General features: G+C 38.3%; 1 protein-coding gene across 50 annotated transcripts; it reads right to left on the bottom strand.

Moving 5' to 3' along the window:
• Positions 1–801: 801 nt before the first annotated feature.
• LOC125710203 (nectin-1-like) lies at positions 802–21492 on the bottom strand. 50 transcript variants are annotated; one of them, XM_048979666.1, is made up of 18 exons: positions 21009–21480; positions 20177–20515; positions 10513–10803; positions 10365–10409; positions 10117–10231; positions 8332–8361; positions 7857–7895; positions 7453–7482; positions 6981–7010; positions 6506–6544; positions 6102–6131; positions 5630–5659; positions 5155–5193; positions 4751–4780; positions 4289–4318; positions 3814–3852; positions 2382–2408; positions 802–2116 (listed from the first exon to the last, which is right to left on the bottom strand). In XM_048979666.1, the coding sequence occupies exons 1-18, from the start codon at positions 21064–21066 to the stop codon at positions 2080–2082; spliced, it is 1278 nt and encodes a 425-aa protein (XP_048835623.1). In that variant the 5' UTR covers positions 21067–21480; the 3' UTR covers positions 802–2079. The 50 variants fall into 50 exon arrangements, 42 of the variants coding, with proteins under 42 accessions (XP_048835623.1, XP_048835622.1, XP_048835624.1 ...); XM_048979665.1 differs by lacking the exons at positions 20177–20515; positions 21009–21480 and adding exons at positions 11320–11658; positions 11780–12974; XM_048979680.1 differs by lacking the exons at positions 802–2116; positions 2382–2408; positions 3814–3852; ... (11 more) ...; positions 10365–10409; positions 10513–10803 and adding exons at positions 11502–11658; positions 13009–13027; positions 13143–13166; ... (11 more) ...; positions 19618–19668; positions 19754–20044 and having other exon boundaries at positions 21009–21489.
• Positions 21493–21539: the final 47 nt, after the last annotated feature.

Below are 21539 nucleotides of genomic sequence, written 5' to 3'. Positions count from 1 at the left end.
CGTAGCGTAATAACAGTACACGCAGACATATTCCTATCGCACTACTTGTATTTATTATGGAAATGCTGCCCTCTGGCGGCTACAGTTACAATGTTGTGGGTCTCATTCCCATCAGTGTGTGTGGATTTGCAAGCCCTCAGCATGGGTGAGCAAGTTGGTTAAGTCAAATTATGTGATTTTGAATGTGTCCCCCTCCTCAGGCCAAAGAGTAGATCACAAAATAAGTTCTTAAACTTTTTGTAGGAACAACATTTCTTAATTATTTGTCATAACTGTAAGGAAAAGTGGTAAAGACACCCCAGCGTTCTTGGTTAAATACAAACTGAGTTATTTATGACCATAGGGGAATTCGGGAAGAGAATGTGGGCTCCAGTTTGCACCAGTAGGGCGATAAGGAAGTGAGTGAATTTACTGTGTCCAGAGGAGGGCAGTGAGCAGAGCGAGTTACCATTTGCTCTCACCAGAAGTCTCTGTTCTGTCCTGCTCCATGCCTGTCTCAGGATCCTCACATTCCAGGCGGTCATCCTGTATATGCAAATTCACTCGCAACACCTATACACACAGTACCTAGTCGGGCAGTGTCCTCTGGGGTATAAAGGTGGTTTAAGGACTATCCTGAATTTGTATTTGAGCTGTTTCAGTACCCAGTGTATTTCTACCCTATATTACATTATATCATTTGTGCTGTTCAATAAACCACCGTTTTACTGAAACCAGAGCCTGCAAATGGCTTCCTTGCGTAATTAACAACATTAAACAGCTGGCCACCAATGTTGCTGGTTTGCAAAGTCAAAAATGAAGTCACAAAGCATTTATTTTATTCATACTTATTGAGGCAATTGGCATGGAATTACAAAGCCACTGTAATTATGATACAAAGTATACAGAGATATTACAAAAGTTTTCGGAGATCGTGCATCATGAAAAACAGAAAGGTTCTCATTAATTCAGAAAAACATTACTCGTAAAAACAGTGATCGGTTCATTATACTGGAAAAACTGATTTTTTTTCCTGATGAATGCAATAGTAACCACAACTGAACTGTGCAAATGAGGAACGGAATGCCTCATTACTGTACATCAAGAACAGTTTCTAAAGAAACTTAACTTTTTACATCGTTGTCACTTTTTACCTATTGTCTCTGACCACTCACAAGAAAGACATATATACTGTAGTGCATATATAGTACAAGTGTGTGGAAATAGATTCAGTTACAAATCATGTCATGTCATACGTCAGGTATCGCGGGCGCAGACGGGCAGGCTGGCAGGGAAGAATGAAGCAGGTAGCCGAAAGTCGGGGAAAACGGGGGATTTATTAAGGGGAAGACGGCTACGGGCAGGACAGAACATCGCAACAATACTAACATCAGGTAACATGAATGACGGACAACAAGCAGGGCAAGACGTGGACTGATATACAACACAGACAGGGCAAAACAACAGGATTCAGCTGGGCACGATTAGGGAGGCTCACATGGATAATCAGGGGGGCGTGGCACACACGAGGATCGGACGAGACGGGCATGACATCATAAGATTCGGTGTGGATGCTATTCCCAGATTACACTACACACTCATCATCCTCAACAATTTACTATAACTTTAAGGCTATATCTTGAAATTATTGTTTTATGAACATTTATTTGCCAAACAAGTGACGGGCTATAGCCACCCAAACATGGTAAAGCGATTGTATGATCACATACGTATTTACAGTAAGTGGGCCGTTTTGTTAGACTTAGTAAAGTGTTTGCTGACATTCCCATGTACACAAGGGTTAAATTATCAGAGAACAATGACACATAAAACATTTATCACATATGCTGTGACTGTTAAGTCAGCTGATACTGCATGGACCCCTGATAATTATGCAGTGATTTTTAAGACATAATTCCGTGATTGTTTAAAACAGAGTTGCATATTTAATTACGTCCACCCGTGCAGCAAGGATTTTGCTTACAAGAAAGTTTTGTGTTCAAGATCACAGATATGTAACTTCACATTTGCATAGATTTTCGGAAGCCACGTTACAATCACAAACGCCAACCAAGTCCAGCCAACACTTCACGACCTCCATCATAATAAATGCTTCTGTTCACTGAAGTCCAGGCTCCTAGCAGAAGAAACGACACTGATGCCAAAGTGATAAAAAAAAACCAGTTTCACAACTTGCCATTTTCAAACTGAAAATGTGATTTTTTTTTAATGCTTTTAAAATTAATTAAAATCAACAGTATTTATTATACACATGTGCATGGACAACCAATATTTTATAAGCCAATTGGAATTCAGATATCCAGACACTGTCCCAGAACCAAACTTTATTTTCCTATAGTAGTAGATGTGTTTCATCCTTGAAATAAGAAAGATGAACTTACTTTTTCACCTTTGGATGTTCACAAGAACTAAAAACATGGAAAACAAAGGCAAAACTTACATAAATGATCATTTAAATGTGACAAATTTATTTAAGAATCAAAGTTTCACGGGGGACATTTCAACTTTATAGTCTAACGTGTCCGGAGAATGCTTATAGAGTAATAGTTCTGTACTATACTCATTGTCTCTGACCACTCACAAAAAAGACATATATAGTGCATATATAGTACGGGTGTGTGGAAATCGATTCAGTTACAAATCACGATTCCTCAACATGGAGATTTTTATATCTGTGAAAATTAAAAATCAAATTTGAAAAATCTATTTAACTGCAGGTTGCTGTAATGTCGGCCTCATTTGTTACTTCTGATATACGTGCCCAGTTGCACACTGCACAGTTATGTTAAAGGACTGACATGTGCAGGCCTGGTACAGTGGCATCATGAACAAACAAGCCTGTGCAGAGACTTTATGAGCAGCACCTCAACTGAAATCCGAAGTTTGGGCAAACTTTGATTCTGTGAAATAAGCCTAGACGTGAATGAGTCTGCTGGGGTTCATGGTTTGGTTCGATTTCAGTACAGCAGGGAAACAGAATTCGTTATTAAATTGTTCATTATTAATAAAGCAAACCATATAGCAACGGATGTAAACCGAACATAAGGCAATGTGTCTATCGTCGTGACCGAATAACAAAACCAATTCATAATTACATTTTGAACTAAATTCCATGTTCTCTGCCACAGAGTATGGTTGCATATCTGCAGCAGTCGGTCCTATGATCTTTCAGTCCTATGAAGTCCAGTCTAAATTGCTTCGCCAAACCGTCCTAAATGCCATGGGGAGCCCAACTTGCAGAGCTGTGTCTGCCTTGCTCTGGTTTTACACACACTTGAACGTTGTCATCTGAAATGAGTTTGCATGTTGGATGCGTTTCCAGCAACGTATCCCAGTTTGATATAACAGAGCGGATGGGGAGTCTTAGTTTTATCAACTACTTACTCTCCGGTGTTAGTATAACTTATTGGGAAACCAGAATCTTCCCAAACTAGCGATTTATGTGACGTGGAAGGGTCTCGGAGATCTCAAGCACGAGCCTTAACCAACTCAAGGGCACAATTACCATATTTTCCATGATGATCATCTACTAATGAATTTAGGTTCTGTCTGTGTCAAAAAATGTATTCATTTGTTTCATATAAACCAAAATAGATGTAACTGAAAAGCACATGATGAATATCTGTATCGTTACAGTCCTTGGCTTTACAATAAAAATAGATGTGAACTGCTCTTCAGAAACAAAAATTAAACATCAAAATACTAATTTAATCGGTAAATAATCTGCCAATTCCCACCCTTAATGTACAGTGTAGCTATAGAACACACATATAAATACAATAAGAAAGGTACAATGACAATGAAGACACCTACTGTATTTGTCTTTTCTTCAGGGAAGAACACATCAGTAATCTGAAAGGTAATAAAACATGTAGATTGGAATATTGAATGAGACCTAAGAGTGGAAGAGGGTGGCACTGATGTTATACAGCTGCATGCAGTCAGGGGGCAAAAAGCCTTTCACTGACTTCAGCTGCATGTTATTACTAATCATGTAAAATTAGGTTCTGTTCCGTCTCCACATCAGAACACGCACCCAGTGCCTGATGCTTCACCCCACATGATCTTCTAGCCCTTTCCAAGCACTGACACCCCCCACTGTCTTCCTAGTTTTAACGTCTGGTCCTTGTTCCTCTGATATCAAACTTTCTGAAATATACACCTCCATTCTTTTGGAAATACACTGTATATTGGGTAAATTCTTACTGTAAAATCACAGCTTTGTAAGATTCAGCACTATTCATGTTATTAAATATGATTTAGAGGAAACGTTAAGTTAAAGCCTTACACAGATTTCACTGGAGAACAGTTCGGTGTGCTGAAAAGGAATTCATAATAGGTCATATTACTAACCATCCATATGGTTCTTTACAATTCATAACATAGATGGATACTGAATGTGTTCAATTTAAACACTGTTTTGAAACGTTTACTAATAATCACAAAATTCTGGGGAGAAATTAAGCTGTGGTCTTTATCTTTTTGCAGTTAGCCCGAATGGAAACATAGATTATTCTCTTACTGTATTTGAAACTGATTGCATGATAAAACACTGAGAGGCATCTGCTTGTTTCCTACTGAACTTTATTTGCATCTTACAGAAGGCAGCAGGACAAAAAGCGTGCAGGCAAACATTTCAAAGTCTTCATTTAATGGAAAAGACTTTGGTGTGCAGCTAATGGAAAACAGGATGATGTTACTCTCCTTAGCATTCTGAATGAGTTGTAACTTTCAGCAGTAAACGCCATACCTGATTGACACTTTATGAGTATCTGTTGTGCTGAAAAGAAAGTGATAAAAGATCATTTAAAATGCATAGGTTAAGAGCTTGGCAGTTCAACAGGTTACAGTTTCAGTTAGAATCAGAGTCTCATAGCTGCGCCTGAATTCCAGATTCCAAGATGGAGGAATGCAGGAGCTCACTGCAGAGCTCAGACAAGCAGCCTCAAGCCTATCAAAGGATGAACCTTCTGAATATTTGTACCATTACAGCCCTTGTCTTTACAATAAATGTTGACATGAACTACTCTTCAGTAAAAAACATGAAATCAGAATATGTATGGAATCAGCAATCTAGAAATTCCCACCCCTAACATACAGAGTAATTACGGAATGCATATATTTATACATTATCAAAGCTACAGTGACACCTACTGTATTTGTCTTTTCTTCAGGGAAGAACACATCAGTAATCTGAAAGGTAATAAAACATGTAGATTGGAATATTGAATGAGACCTAAGAGTGGAAGAGGGTGGCACTGATGTTGTACAGCTGCATGCAGTCAGGGGGCAAAAAGCCTTTCACTGACTTCAGCTGCATGTTATTACTAATCATGTAAAATTAGGTTCCGTTCCGTCTCCACATCAGAACACGCACCCAGTGCCTGATGCTTCACCCCACATGACCTTCTAGCCCTTTCCAAGCACTGACACCCCCCACTGTCTTCCTAGTTTTAACGTCTGGTCCTTGTTCCTCCGATATCAAACCTTCTGAAATATACACCTCCATTCTTTTGGAAATATACTGTATATTGGGTAAATTCTTACTGTAAAATCTCAGCTTTGTAAGATTCAGCACTATTCATGTTATTAAATATGATTTACAGGAAACGTTAAGTTAAAGCCTTACCCAGATTTCACTGGAGAACAGTTCGGTGTGCTGAAAAGGAATTCATAATAGGTCATATTACTAACCATCCATATGGTTCTTTACAATTCATAACATAGATGGATACTGAATGTGTTCAATTTAAACACTGTTTTGAAAGGTTTACTAATAATCACAAAATTTTGGGGAAAAATTAAGTTGCGGCCTTTATCTTTTTGCAGTTAGCCCGAATGGAAACATAGATTATTCTCTTACATGCAATCAGTATTTGAAACTGATTGCATGATAAAACACTGAGAGGCATCGGCTCGTTTCCTACTGAACTTTATTTGCATCTTACAGAAGGCAGCAGCAGGACAAAAACGTGCAGGCAAACATTTCAAAGTCTTCATTTAATGGAAAAGACTTTGGTGTGTAGCTAATGGAAAATAGGATGATGTTACTCTCCTTAGCATTCTAAATGAGTTGTAACTTTCAGCAGTGAACGCCATACCTGATTGACACTTTATGAGTATCTGTTGTGCTGAAAAGAAAGTGATAAAAGATCATTTAAAATGCATAGGTTAAGAGCTTGGCAGTTCAACAGGTTACAGCTTCAGTTAGAATCAGAGTCTCATAGCTGCGCCTGAATTCCAGATTCCAAGATGGAGGAATGCAGGAGCTCACTGCAGAGCTCAGACAAGCAGCCTCTAGCCTATCAAAGGATGAACCTTCTGAATATTTGTACCATTACAGCACTTGTCTTTACAATAAATGTTGACATGAACTACTCTTCAGCAAAAAACATGAAATCGGAATATGTATGGAATCAGCAATCTAGAAATTCCCACCCCTAACATACAGAGTAATTACGGAATGCATATATTTATACATTATCAAAGCTACAGTGACACCTACTGTATTTGTCTTTTCTTCAGGGAAGAACACATCAGTAATCTGAAAGGTAATAAAACATGTAGATTGGAATATTGAATGAGACCTAAGAGTGGAAGAGGGTGGCACTGATGTTGTACAGCTGCATGCAGTCAGGGGGCAAAAAGCCTTTCACTGACTTCAGCTGCATGTTATTACTAATCATGTAAAATTAGGTTCCGTTCCGTCTCCACATCAGAACACGCACCCAGTGCCTGATGCTTCACCCCACATGACCTTCTAGCCCTTTCCAAGCACTGACACCCCCCACTGTCTTCCTAGTTTTAACGTCTGGTCCTTGTTCCTCCGATATCAAACCTTCTGAAATATACACCTCCATTCTTTTGGAAATATACTGTATATTGGGTAAATTCTTACTGTAAAATCTCAGCTTTGTAAGATTCAGCACTATTCATGTTATTAAATATGATTTACAGGAAACGTTAAGTTAAAGCCTTACCCAGATTTCACTGGAGAACAGTTCGGTGTGCTGAAAAGGAATTCATAATAGGTCATATTACTAACCATCCATATGGTTCTTTACAATTCATAACATAGATGGATACTGAATGTGTTCAATTTAAACACTGTTTTGAAAGGTTTACTAATAATCACAAAATTTTGGGGAAAAATTAAGTTGCGGCCTTTATCTTTTTGCAGTTAGCCCGAATGGAAACATAGATTATTCTCTTACATGCAATCAGTATTTGAAACTGATTGCATGATAAAACACTGAGAGGCATCGGCTCGTTTCCTACTGAACTTTATTTGCATCTTACAGAAGGCAGCAGCAGGACAAAAACGTGCAGGCAAACATTTCAAAGTCTTCATTTAATGGAAAAGACTTTGGTGTGTAGCTAATGGAAAATAGGATGATGTTACTCTCCTTAGCATTCTAAATGAGTTGTAACTTTCAGCAGTGAACGCCATACCTGATTGACACTTTATGAGTATCTGTTGTGCTGAAAAGAAAGTGATAAAAGATCATTTAAAATGCATAGGTTAAGAGCTTGGCAGTTCAACAGGTTACAGCTTCAGTTAGAATCAGAGTCTCATAGCTGCGCCTGAATTCCAGATTCCAAGATGGAGGAATGCAGGAGCTCACTGCAGAGCTCAGACAAGCAGCCTCTAGCCTATCAAAGGATGAACCTTCTGAATATTTGTACCATTACAGCACTTGTCTTTACAATAAATGTTGACATGAACTACTCTTCAGCAAAAAACATGAAATCGGAATATGTATGGAATCAGCAATCTAGAAATTCCCACCCCTAACATACAGAGTAATTACGGAATGCATATATTTATACATTATCAAAGCTACAGTGACACCTACTGTATTTGTCTTTTCTTCAGGGAAGAACACATCAGTATTCTGAAAGGTAATAAAACATGTAGATTGGAATATTGAATGAGACCTAAGAGTGGAAGAGGGTGGCACTGATGTTATACAGCTGCATGCAGTCAGGGGGCAAAAAGCCTTTCACTGACTTCAGCTGCATGTTATTACTAATCATGTAAAATTAGGTTCTGTTCCATCTCCACATCAGAACACGCACCCAGTGCCTGATGCTTCACCCCACATGATCTTCTAGCCCTTTCCAAGCACTGACACCCCCCACTGTCTTCCTAGTTTTAACATCTTGTCCTTGTTCCTCCGATATCAAACTTTCTGAAATATACACCTCCATTCTTTTGGAAATATACTGTATATTGGGTAAATTCTTACTGTAAAATCTCAGCTTTGTAAGATTCAGCACTATTCATGTTATTAAATATGATTTACAGGAAACGTTAAGTTAAAGCCTTACGCAGATTTCACTGGAGAACAGTTCGGTGTGCTGAAAAGGAATTCATAATAGGTCATATTACTAACCATCCATATGGTTCTTTACAATTCATAACATAGATGGATACTAAATGTGTTCAATTTAAACACTGGAGAGTGTAAACACAAGATGGAGGAATGCAGGAGCTCACTGCAGAGCTCAGACAAGCAGCCTCAAGCCTATCAAAGGATGAACCTTCTGAAAGCTCTTTCTGCACGTCACCATACCCCTGACACCTTATACCAAGTGATTAAGAGGCAGTGTGGGTCTCCCACTCCACACGAGATCCCACTGACAGTTTACACTATTGGAAAACTGGAAATACAGTGAAATATGCAAAACTGATGTGTAAAGTAGGATTTATTTTACATGCATCACTGTGCAGAAAACCTGACACCTGAATGAAGATGCAGTTAGAGTGAGAGCAGCCAGCACATCTATTATCTGAAGCATATCATTAAGTTCAGTAATTGGTTTTTCCATTTATACCTGAAATGCATGTACATTAACAGTATCACCCTCCTAAATTGCTGTTAGTTTTAAACAAGAACTTGGAGTAGCATGTGGATCTACAGGTTAGAACTTATGGTTAAACCTTGTCACTGGCTGAATGATGTCACTGTTAAACAACTACATGAGTTACACATGAGAACTGTAAAAAAATTAGGACATATTGTGCTTTCCTTACTGAAGAAGACATTATTTTCCCCCAGAAATACAAATATAGGGGAAAAGGTTGTAACATAAATGTTAGACTGAAAAAAATAACCACACTCTCGAAGGTACTGAATTAAATGTAGAGTGCACCCATTTTTAAACAGACAAAGGTAAGAGCAGTGTTTCCCCTATCATTATAATAGGGTGGTGTCCCGCCCCCCCTTGAAGGTCAAGTTAATTTTATTTTCTATATAGCGCCAGATCACAACAGAAGTCATTTATATATATATATATATTGTCCTTTTATTAAACAAGCTAAATAGACTCATGTTATACGCAACAGCTTGTCATTTTTGTCTCTACATGGTCGCGCGTTTACAATTCCCCTCTGCTCTCTGTATCACACGTGGCAGAGTTCCACTTTAATATGCACAGATACATGCGCGCACACACAGGTGAACACACTCCCAACAGCGGACAGAGCGCGCGTTGGGAAATATGTTGCATCAACCACCTGAAAAGCAGACAAAAATGAACAGGGTAATAAATATGTTTCACAATGGGATTTTCTACTTTAAACTATCACTATTTTAAGCTATCAGCTATCACTTTTAAAGCCTAACAGTTAATGTATTTGCAGGTCGAGACAAACATCTGCAATAGGCTGCAAGGAGACCATCTTGCAGCCTGCATGCGGATCTCAATAAATGGGCCAGACGTTTCTGACTTCCCATATAAGAGGCTCTAGAAATGTTCTACCTGCACACTGTGTGGATAATTGTCATAAAAAGAAATGTATTTGTTGAACTGTTATATTGACTGCTGTCATTAAAAGAAACACACGAACACCATAAATCCAGTTGGTGTCAGTCTGCCCCCCCCCCCCCAAAAAAAAAAAAAGCTGTAAACCTAGGGCAGTGATTATCAAACTCAGTCCTCAGGCCCCACTGCCCTGCCTGTTTTCCAGCTATCCCTGCCCTAGGTTTACAGCTTGGGTCACGAGGACCGAGTTTAAGAACCACTAACCTAGGGAAAACACTAAAGAGGAATTCATCCTGACATGTTTGGCTCTATAGACAATAAAAAAAACAGCTGTTGGTTCATGTTTACCTGCTGTGCTTGTTTTCCTTCCTTAGAGAGAGTTTCAAAAAAGCATAAAGGCCTCCACGAATACAAAGGCCTCCACAAATACAAAGGCCTCCGCAAAGACAAAGGCCTCCAATGACTGCAGATGAGAAAATATACAATCAAGTATAAAAAACCAAATACAACCACATATAAAAGCCAAATGACAAATACATGTGTGAGAAATACACAATTACCATACATCATGAAGTATGAAGACTGACTATGCTTACCAAGGACAGCGTACAAGTCTGTTTGTTTTGTGTCTGATGGCATGTCTTCCAAAAAAAAAGAAAAAAAATGTTACAGTGTATCCATAAGGTTAATTATGGATTAATTAGTAAAATTAATTATGTATTATAAGGTGATCAGCTGTCTCACCATTTGGGATTGTAGCGAAAGATTCCTTCTGTTTTCCAAATTCTTGCTTTGCTGCACATTTGATTTCCGTTGTATTTGCAAGAAGTGTGGGGGTTATTTGAACTGTAGCAGTTTTAGTAACGGTTATAGTTCCATTAGGATTTTTCGTGTAGAATGTTGTAGAATTTTGTAGCGTAGTATCGTCAATATTCCAGAATAACTCTGGTGCAGGTTTTCCAGTGACAGAGCAGGAAAGGTATAATATCCCCTCACCACTGACGGGTTTTATTTTAAATACAGGATTGTGAATTTCTGAAAGAGCAGAAAGACAGTTATCTCGCTTGCGTCAGCGTTTCATCACTTTTCAGAAGTGTGCAAATCAAACTGAAAAAGAATGGGAAAATTACTGGGTAATTCGGTATTCTTTTTGATCATTTTCCATCCATCCGTTTTCCAAACCGCTTATCCTACTGGGTCGCGGGGGGTCCGGAGCCTATCCCGGAGGCAATGGGCATGAGGCAGGGAACAACCCAGGACGGGGGGCCAGCCCATTGCAGGGCACACTCACACACCATTCACTCACACATGCACACCTATGGGCAATTTAATAACTCCAATTAGCCTCAGTATGTTTTTGTGGGGGGAAACCGGAGTACCTGGAGAAAACCCCACGACGACATGGGGAGAACATGCAAACTCCACACACATGTGACCCAGGCGGAGACTCGAACCTGGGTCCCAGAGGTGTGAGGCAACAGTGCTAACTACTGCACCACCATGCCGCCCCCTTTTTGATCATTTTGATATTATAAATCAAAGTGACTTTACCGTAGATTTTGAGGCAGGTCCTCCCACTGATAGCTCCATCAGGAAAGACATTAAACAGACAATCGTAGCACAATTCATCACTCCACTGGACTCCCTTAATGACAATAGAACACTGTTGCAGCCCCGTTTCCACGAAACTGACATTTTTTCTGAAGGACTCGGTGATTTTCGAACCAAAACGTTCACTGTACGTTGCCATGTTTTCGCTCGTCGGCTCCGACACTCTCTGCCAGGTAACTTGTTTCACATTCTTGTATTTTGTAAGCTCACATTTCAAGTTAACATCTGCACCAAAATAAGCCTTCACAAGGTGCTCTGTTCTCACTAATTCTGCGGAACCTAAAAAGAAAACGTGAATACATAAAACCATACGAGCTCATTCTTGCGCAAGGTAGACGGGTGTTAAACGGTATTAAGAATTTTAAATTACTGATAAATTTTAAAGTCACCGATTACTTACCGCGAAGAGAAATCATGAGGAGTAAAAACCCGAAAATGGATGAAGCATTCATAAAATCCATTATTCGTTATTTTAAATGATTAATCACGGATTACAAAATGCATGGACCACTGTTTCGTTTCCGCGCGAAGTTTAAATGTTACAATCGTTCCTATTGGTTATAGGAGTCGAAAGTGAAACCAATTTAAGTGAAGCGTGCTTTAGTATATATGTCGTTATAACATGCAATGTATTAAATGGTGATGGAAAAAAGTGCAATCACATTATATTATTTGAATAATACAAAACAATAAATTCATATTCTTAATAATACAAAACAATACATAGCTCTGGAAAAAAATCGAGACCACAGCAGCATTTTTATTCTCACTAATTTCTCAATTTATGGGTATGCTTCCTATAATGATAATATTAATACATTTACATCAGACGCAGTGACAATGACATTCCAGACTGATGGAGCATTGACGGTATGCAAACTCTTATTGGGGTATGCAAACTCTTATTGGGGTGGTGACACCGATCTCATCAATATTCATTGCGTAGGCCAGTAACTTTGCAAAAAATACTATTACTATACTATATCTATACTATTCAGTATAGATATTTTATGTATTCCAAACATCTGAAAATAAAAACAAAAATCAATGTATGGCTATATCTGTTGCATGGGTTAAATAAAGCGGCCACGACAAAAGCGATTTACTCAAATGTCCGTTTATGACACTGCTCTCAAAACATAGGGTGAAGATCTTTTAAATCTAAAACCTACACGTCGGTAACTTTTCTGAATTTGTAGTGCGTCGACACTAATCAGCTACCTTAGATATCGGTGTCAGAGGCACGATACCGCAACACAATAAGAGAACACAACACATTAAAAAAAATTGTCTTGATGATTTTATGTAGTTAAAGTTTTTGTGTTTTGTCGTTGACGTGATCTCTGCTTTCATTGCTGCCATAAAAAAGTGCATTAAGAATCTTAAAAGGAAGGAAAGGTAAGGAGGCTAAATTAATATATGCACATAATTATTAAATGACAAATATACTGATATCATAGTGATCAATCCCCAATATAACACCATGCAGTATTGTCATTATCATCCATAAAACAGATGTGATTTTTATGCATTACCAATTAATTTAAAGTCTTATACATTCAAAACAATATGTGCCATACAGAGGCCAAACTAAATTTGTCATTCTTGTAACAATGAAGTTGGACTTACCTTTTCTCCTTCAAAATTTCTAAAACATGTAAAACAACAAATGCAAAATTACACAAAACACAAAACTTTTAATGATACCACTTTGATTTAAAAAAAGGCATATTTAAAGGAAACATTTCAAGTTAAAGCCTTACGTGTTTTGAGTAAGAGAAGGTCCGCTGAAAAGTAAGAATATTTATGAGTATTAATACTGTACTGTACAAAAGATAATTTATATTGAATGTATTAATGGAAAATATATCAAATTAAAGGAACAATGATGATTGTGTGGGGAAAAACATACATTGTGTGTCTCCTCTTTGGTCTGAAAGGCAATAAAATAGATATATTTGAATATTAGACCTAAGACTGGATGAGGGTGACATGGATGTTACACAGCAGGGTACAGTCGGTTGACAAGCACTTTTCATTGACTTTGGCTGCACATTATAATTAGTCATATTAAACTGGGTTCTGTTCTATCTCCTTATAAGAACATCTGAATAGGCGTCTTGTACTTGTTCCTCCCAAATTGTTTTGTAATATCTATCTGCACTCCCGTGAAAATATTCCACACACCTAAATTTCATACTGTCAAATATCACCTTCAGAGAGGTCACTTGAGTGCTATTCATGTAATCAGGCATGATTTACAGGAAACATGAAGATAAAGCCTTACCTTTCTTGCACTGGAAAATCTTGTGAGCTGAAACAGAATTCATAAATGGTCAAGGGTTAAGATCAGGGCCATAGCCAGCTATGAGGTCACCGAGGTCTGGACCTTGATCATTTTTTTACAGCAAAAAATAAAATTTGAAGCTAACTATTGACCTGAATAATAATAATAAAAAAAAACATTAGCAGTTGAAAATGTCTGTGGGTCAAGTGCATTCATAATTCAAATGTGTTATTAATAGCGTCTTTTGTGTGCGTATGTGTTTGTGAGAGTGCTACAGCATTCAGTATCAGCACGATGGAGTATGTGCAACTCGCGAATCGCACAGATGCACTTCACCTACAGCAGTTCAAAAATTACGTTGCCTGCGTGGTTCACGCAGCATTGTGATGGAGTGTCATGACTGCGCGTCCAGCCCTCATGTGCGCCACGCCCCCCTGCTGGTTAACTTCACCTCACATGTGGATTTTTTCAGCTGGTGGACAAAAATCCACAAATAGGAGCAAAGGCCCAAATGTGACATGCTCCACAAATATGCAATACCCATTTCACTTGTACAAATTGCTCTGTATTTTTGTGGATATGATTTTACACAGCACAAATAAAAATACATATTTGTGGAGAGTGATATATTTGTGGATCATGGTACATATTTGTGGATTGTTTTCTGTGGGTTACAAATAATAAAGTCCAATATATGCTTACACCACAAACATTTCATAAGTCATTTTGAATGCAAATATCTAAAAGCGTTCACAGAACTCAAATTAATTTGCAATTGGATGCTTTTTGGCCCGACAACAAGAAATAAGTACTTACCTTTCATTGTCTGGAATGTCAGAAGTTCTAAAATATGGAAAACAATGAATGCAAAATTTTCACAAAACTAAATGATGTCACTTCGTTTAAGAAGGGCGTCTTCAAAGAAAGCATTTCAAGTTAAAGCCTTACGTGTTTTGAGTAGGACTAGGTAGGCTGAAAAGAAAGAATATTTATAAAGAGCATTAGTACTGTGCTGTACCTATGACAGTGTATATAGGCTTCTCTTGATTAACGCAATTAATCAATCCCCAGATGTCACCAGGTTAATCGAAGCCACGTTAATCAAATTTAATCAATCATAAAAATGACAACTGCTTCACTATTGATTGATTTCAATATAATGAAGCATACATAACCTATGGGTATATAATACTCTTACATAACATTCTCTTGTAGGGAATGGTCCGTACTGTTGACTCGTTAAAGCTCTCTTCTAATGTTACTTTTACTCTGACCACATTTAAATATTGTCAAGTTTAATGTCTAATCACTTTCCTTTTTTTCACTCGCCATTGTGGCATCACTCTTATTTTTAGACATATTTAAGTGGGTAAATATTTTTTAATTTTAAAGAAAACAATCGGTTTGCAATAGACTTAATAAACACATGCACTTTTATATAAATTCTATAAATTTTGACAATAACTATTGTGAGAAAAAAAACATACAGTGTGTGTCTTCTTTTTACTTTAGAACCATCCTTGAATCTGAAAGGTAATAAAATGCACATATTACAATATCAAATGATACCTAAGGCTGCATGACAGTGGCATGGATCTTACATAGCTGGGTGAAGTCAGGCGACAAAAACTTTCATTGACTTCTGCTGCCCATTATAATTAATCATATAAAACTGGGTTCTGCTCTATCTCCTTATAAGAACACACACCCAGACCCTGATGCCTGACTCCACACCATCTTCAAGACCTTTCAACGAATGACAATTGTGGGGAAAAAAAAGGCATACCGTCCTTGCCTTTTCTTTACTGAAGAACCATCCGGCAATCTGAAAGGTAATGAAACGTAGTTTGGAATATGAAACGAGACCTAAGACTGGATAAGGGCAGTCAATTGAAAAACACTTTTCCTTAACTTCAGCTGCACGTCATTATTAATCATATGTAACTAGGTTGTATTTCCACGTTACAACACGCACCCAGACCCCGATGTTTGACCCCACATGATCTTCTAGCACTTTCCAAGCACTGACACCCCCCACTGTCTTCCTAGTCTAGACATCTGAATGCGCGTCTTGTACTTGCTCCTCCCAAATTGTTTTATAATATCTATCCCCAGTTTCTCAAGTTGGAGAAATCCAGGAACTGACTGCATTCTTTAGCCAAGCAGACAAAAGTGAAATTAGAATAGGGTAGAACGTGGGTCTGAAAGCACTCATTTGTGATTGGTTCCTAGAAGTTCTCATAGGCGGACCTCAGGTAGTAGAGGTGGGATCGCTTTGGCTCCCATCACCCTCAATACTGGTGCCCTACAAGGTTGTGTTCTGAGCCTGCTGCTGTACTCTTTGTGCGTGCATGACCGTGTGGCCAAACATAGCTTAAATAATCAAACTTGTAGGTGACACAGTAGTAATTGGCCTGATCTTCAATAACTACAGGAAGGCCTACCTGGATGAGGTAGACAATCTCTCACTCTCACTCAACACCTCTAATACTAAAGAGATCATGGTGGACTTTAGGCATAAGCAGTTCAATGCACACAACCCTCTGAACATCAATGGGGTCCCAGTTGAGTGGGGAATACATTTAGATATCTGGCATATATCTGGTCTAGGTCTCTGAGGACCTCACCTGGTCTAATCATGCACAGACTCAGAAATCTACAGCCAGGCATTGGCTGTACCATCTTAGGCAGCTATGAAGGTTCCAGGCCATTCTCTCTAGCCATTCTCAAAGCCCTCTACTCTTCCGTGTCAAAATGTATCCTCACCACCAGCATCACAGCCTGGTTTGGTAACTGCTCTGCCCTGGACAGCAAAGCTCTGCAGAGGGAGGTACAGCAAGGCTGAGCCCCCCCCCCCCCCCCCTACAGGATACATGCCTCAGGCGACGCATTAGCCGAGCTGCCAAAATCAGCAGGGACAGAAGCCTCCAAACAACTACCTCCTACTACTTTACCAGGCTGAGGTATGGAAAGTGCTTCTGGTGTCTCTCACTGAGACCCAAGAGCCTTGGAAGGAGCTTCTACCTTCAAAGCATCAACCTGCTTAACAGCTGCAATTAAAGATTTGCTCCTTTTTCATGCACCATGCACTTTAATGGAGCAACGTTGCACATACCTAGTTTTCCGTTACTGTTCCTTATTTGTTATACATTTATTTACTGGTACATTAGGTCTTATTGCTTTTCACTAGTTCTTAATATATCAGAGCTGACCACCTTGCATTTCAATGCAGGCCATAGTTGGACTGTATATCTTGTCTGTGACAAATAAGCCTTGAGTCCTTGACACTCTCTAATTCTCAAATGTGTGTCACCTTAAGAGTTACATTTAATAGTTTTGTTTAACAAAGTATCACAAGCTGTACACTACATAAAAATATAAATAAATTGAAAATTTTAACTGCAATGAAATTATCATTCCTAGATTTCTGACCTCAAACGATATAAACTTAACTTTCAATGTCCATAAGCTCTAAAGTATGGAAAACAGCAAAGGCTTTTATAAAAGGACATTTTCACAGATGATTTCAAATTAAAGCCTTACGTGATTTGCATAGAAAAAGACCTGAAAACAATGTAGATAGAGAGTCATTAGTACTGTGCTGTCGCTGTTGTCTCTTACCACACAAAATTGACAACAAAAAAAACACACACTCACACACACACGTTTGTGAGGACCATTCAGTCATTTTTATGGGAAAAACCCTAATCCCAGCAATGACAACCTTATCCCCTACCAAGCCCTAACCTTAAGTAAAGAAGACTTGACATTTTTAAGTTTTTGATTACAGTCACAGATTTTTATAAAATTGAGTTTCCCCTTGTAGGGACTGAGGAACACAGTCCACATGTCAGCAAAATAACAGGTTTTTATCACATTATGGGGACATTTCACACACATATACACACACATCTACACTCACAATTATTTAAAAGTGCGATAACAATTATGGAAAAAATGAAGACTTACCGTGATTGACTTCTCCTTACTAAAGCTCCATCAAGCAATCTGAAAGGTAATAACACACATGTACTGGAATATTAAATGAAACCTAAGACATGAGGGAGGCATGGATGTTGCGTAGCTGGGTGTAGTCATGTGACAGGCACTTTTATTGACTTTACCTGTACTTTATTATTAATGATGTACCACAGAACACACACCCAGATCTCAAATCATTTGCTAGTCCTTTACAAGCACTGACACCCCTATTTTTTTCTAGTCAGAATGTCATTGTCAGTGTCCTGTACTTGTTTTGTAATCTCCATCACCACTCCCATGAAAATATTCTATATATCCGCTAAATTCAAATTTCATTTCCTTAAAGGTCACTTCAGTGCAGTTTGTGTATTTAAGCATGATTTGCAGAAAATAATAAGGCCTCACCCAACTTGATCCTGACAAGAATCTGGTGCGCTGAAAAGGAATTCATAAATCATCATATTACATCTTTCCGATGATATTTGACTATTCATTACAAAGAAATGCTGAAAGTGTTAAACCAATACAGACACTCCACACTTAACGACCGAGTTCCGTTCCCACAACTAGGTCATTGAGCGATTTAGTCAATAAGCGAGGAGCCGCCCCTTAACGATATTTCAAGCACACTGTACTGATAGTGGGTTTGTCTCAACCATCTTTAGATAGTGTTTTAATGTCACCCCTGCACCATTTATAACATTTTTAGTATATTTCTAAATGCTTATACAGTAGTGTACTGTATACTGTAATAAACAGAATAGAGGAAATCAGCTCTAAGTTACATACTATAAATAAAGGTAATTGTTTAAGTTATTCTGAATAAAGAAAAGGTCTAAAGGAAACTTCAACTTGATAACTGTTTAATTTGCATAATTGGATTGTCTGTATATATTTTGAAACATTTCCTTATATCCATTAATAACTGTGGAAAAAGTTAACCGATTGCTTTTGTATTTTTATAGAATTAAAGAGCCTGAATGGTGGAAAAACATACGGTTTACATTAAGAATATAAGATACTATCATTGCTTTGCATTTAATGTTGATTGAACCATATCATATTGAAAAGCATCCGCTTATTTAATACAGCAAAATTTTTGCATATTACAGTAGGTTACTTAAGAACAATTAGTGTAGCCAAACAGCTCACAGTCTTCACTTAATGGAGAAGACTTTCCTGAGCTGCTAAGTGAAGAAGATAGATGACACACTGTCCATCTATGTTATTAATAGTTTGAGAATGATAAATGAATATGAACATGCAAAATCCTGAGTAAACGGTTTGCAGCCGATGTTCTGTAATCCCAAGCAATGGAACATACTTCTGCGCTTGCAATGTTGACCCACAAGAAGCATTTTGTTTCCTGCAAAGAAAACAAGACATTAGAAAAGCAAGCCTATAAATGTACAGGTGATAACATGTATTACACTGAAAATGTGACAATTCTCTTGAAATGATTCAATTATACAGTATACTCGTTTAAGCCAGACATAGGTAACAGGAATTATCTCTGACATCTCCAGAACTATAGACGATACTAAAGACCTGTTCATATCTACCTGTTGTGTATTTTCCTGTGTAGATACCTGTAGAAACCGAATCCCATCACACAAAGGATTACAAGGACAACTGAGGAGAAATATGGCCAAGTATAAAAACCATGTCAAAATATACATCCATTATCATAACTGCTTAATCCCTACCAGGGTTGCAGGGGGGGGCCCAGAGTCCAACCCAGGAACAACCTGCCCAGCATGCTTTAGGACTGTAGAAAGAAACCAGAGCCCCTGGCAATAATTCAGAGGACCACAGGGAGAGCATGCAAACACTACACAGAAAGAACCGTGGATTGAACCCAGAACCTTCTTGTTGTAAGACAGCAGCATTAACGACTGCACCACCATGCCACCCAGCAAAAAATACACAATTGTCATCCAGCATTAAGGATATGATACGACTGTGCTTACGAGGGACCACAGGCCAGATGTCTGCACGTGCTTTATTTGATAGCATTTCATCTTAAACAAAAAAAATAAAGTGTTACATTATAGCCATAAGGATGATACATGAGGCATTCATTCAAAAGGTCAACAGTTGTCTAACCGTTTGGGATTGTTATGAAGTTTTCCTTCTGTTCTCCAAATTCTTGCTGTGCTGCACATTTGATTTGCGTTGTATTTGCAAGAAGTGTCGGGGTTATTTGAACTGTAGCAGTTTTAGTAACGGTTATAGTTCCATTTTGATTATCGGTACAATATGTTGTGGAATGTTCCGGAGCAGTATCTTCAATATCCCAGGACAACTCTGGTGCCGGCTTTCCAGTGGCAGAGCAGGTAAGCAATAATTTACTCTCACCACTGACAGGTTTCACTACAAATATAGGCTTGTGCAGTTCTGAAAGAGCAGAAGAGTCTTGTTATTTGTTGTTTAACAACTCAAAATGTTGCCTGTTTCCATTTCAATTTTAGAAATAACAAGAAAATTACTGGTGTCTTTTTTTGAATGTGCAGATAAGTGTGACTTTACCGTAGATTTTGAGGCAGGTCCTCCCACTGATAGCTCCATCAGGAAAGACATTAAACAGACACTTGTAGCACGACTCATCACTCCACTGGACTCTCCTAATGACTATGGAACAATGCTGCAGCCCTATTTTTAAAAAATTGACATTTTTTCGGAAGAGCCAACTGACAGTCGCACCAAAACGTTCACTGTACGTTGCCATGATTTCACTTGTCTGCTCCGACACTCTTTGCCAGGTCACTTGTTTCACATTTTTCTGTTGTGTAAGCTCACATGTCAAATTAACATCTTCCCCAAGGGACGCCATCACATCCTGCTGAGTTCTCACTAATTCTGTCAAGCCTGAAGCAGAAGTGGGAAAGACCGTCATAAAGTATGATCATATAAAATCATATGAGCATGTGCAGTAGCTGAATAAATGACTGATATGAGCAGGCAGGTTAATTCACAATGTACACATATGCAGGGGAAGATGTTTCTAAATAGGGCAGCTGCCAACTGTAAATGTTACACCATAGGGGCTCTAAGGCAATTTCAGTTTTTGCAGCACTTCTCTGTCTTCCGTTTTCCATTTAAAGTTACAGTTGAGACGCAAGCTGCCGACATTGTCAGAGCTACAGCCCCCCACACACACACACACACCACCGCCACCGCGCCCATGAATTTACCCCGTAACAATATAAACACAACAATTTTATATCATACAAGTAAAATTTTGTATGCTATTAAAAAGTTTTAAATGACCATTTTACCCTTTTATTCACAAAATGTTTCACAGACGTTGCCAAAGTGACGTTTGAACTACTCATACATTTTTGAAGGACAGATTACTTACCATGAGAAATCCAAGGGAGCGAAAACATGAAATTCACGAAGGTAAACATAAAATACATTTATGTATTATTATTATTTATTAATAGTAATAACATGAATTTTTCCTTTTTGCAGAAGACAAAATGAACGTCTTTTTTTGGTAGGAAGTGGTTCTCATTGGTTAGAGGTAAATTGAAAGTAAAACCAGTTGTTGTGTATCGTGCCTTTAATTTGTAGCTGTTCAGACAGTGATTAAACGAGTTTGTTTCATGGAGCAACATCGTGTGACGAGTCTCACGCGACCAAATCAGTTTCCTTCTTCCTTGCACTTTAAGGAGGACGCAGCATGTTTATGGAATCAGATTTGTGCCAATATTATCAAGCAAAACTTCTCAGTGAAGCAAAAGAAATGTCATCTCAAAAGTAAAATTTATTACTTGCAAACAAATTATACGTCTTTTGATAATGTGCTCCTTTGCTTGCGATGCCTGACTGTAGTTATGCTGTCAACTGCCTTGCTTGGCTGTCTGACTTTTTTGTTTGTATTTCTGAC

This window comes from Brienomyrus brachyistius, chromosome 16 (assembly GCF_023856365.1).
Source record: "Brienomyrus brachyistius isolate T26 chromosome 16, BBRACH_0.4, whole genome shotgun sequence".
Classification (NCBI taxonomy): domain Eukaryota; kingdom Metazoa; phylum Chordata; class Actinopteri; order Osteoglossiformes; family Mormyridae; genus Brienomyrus; species Brienomyrus brachyistius.
Note: the sequence above shows the minus strand (reverse complement) of the source record. Positions and strands in the feature narration are given on the sequence as shown.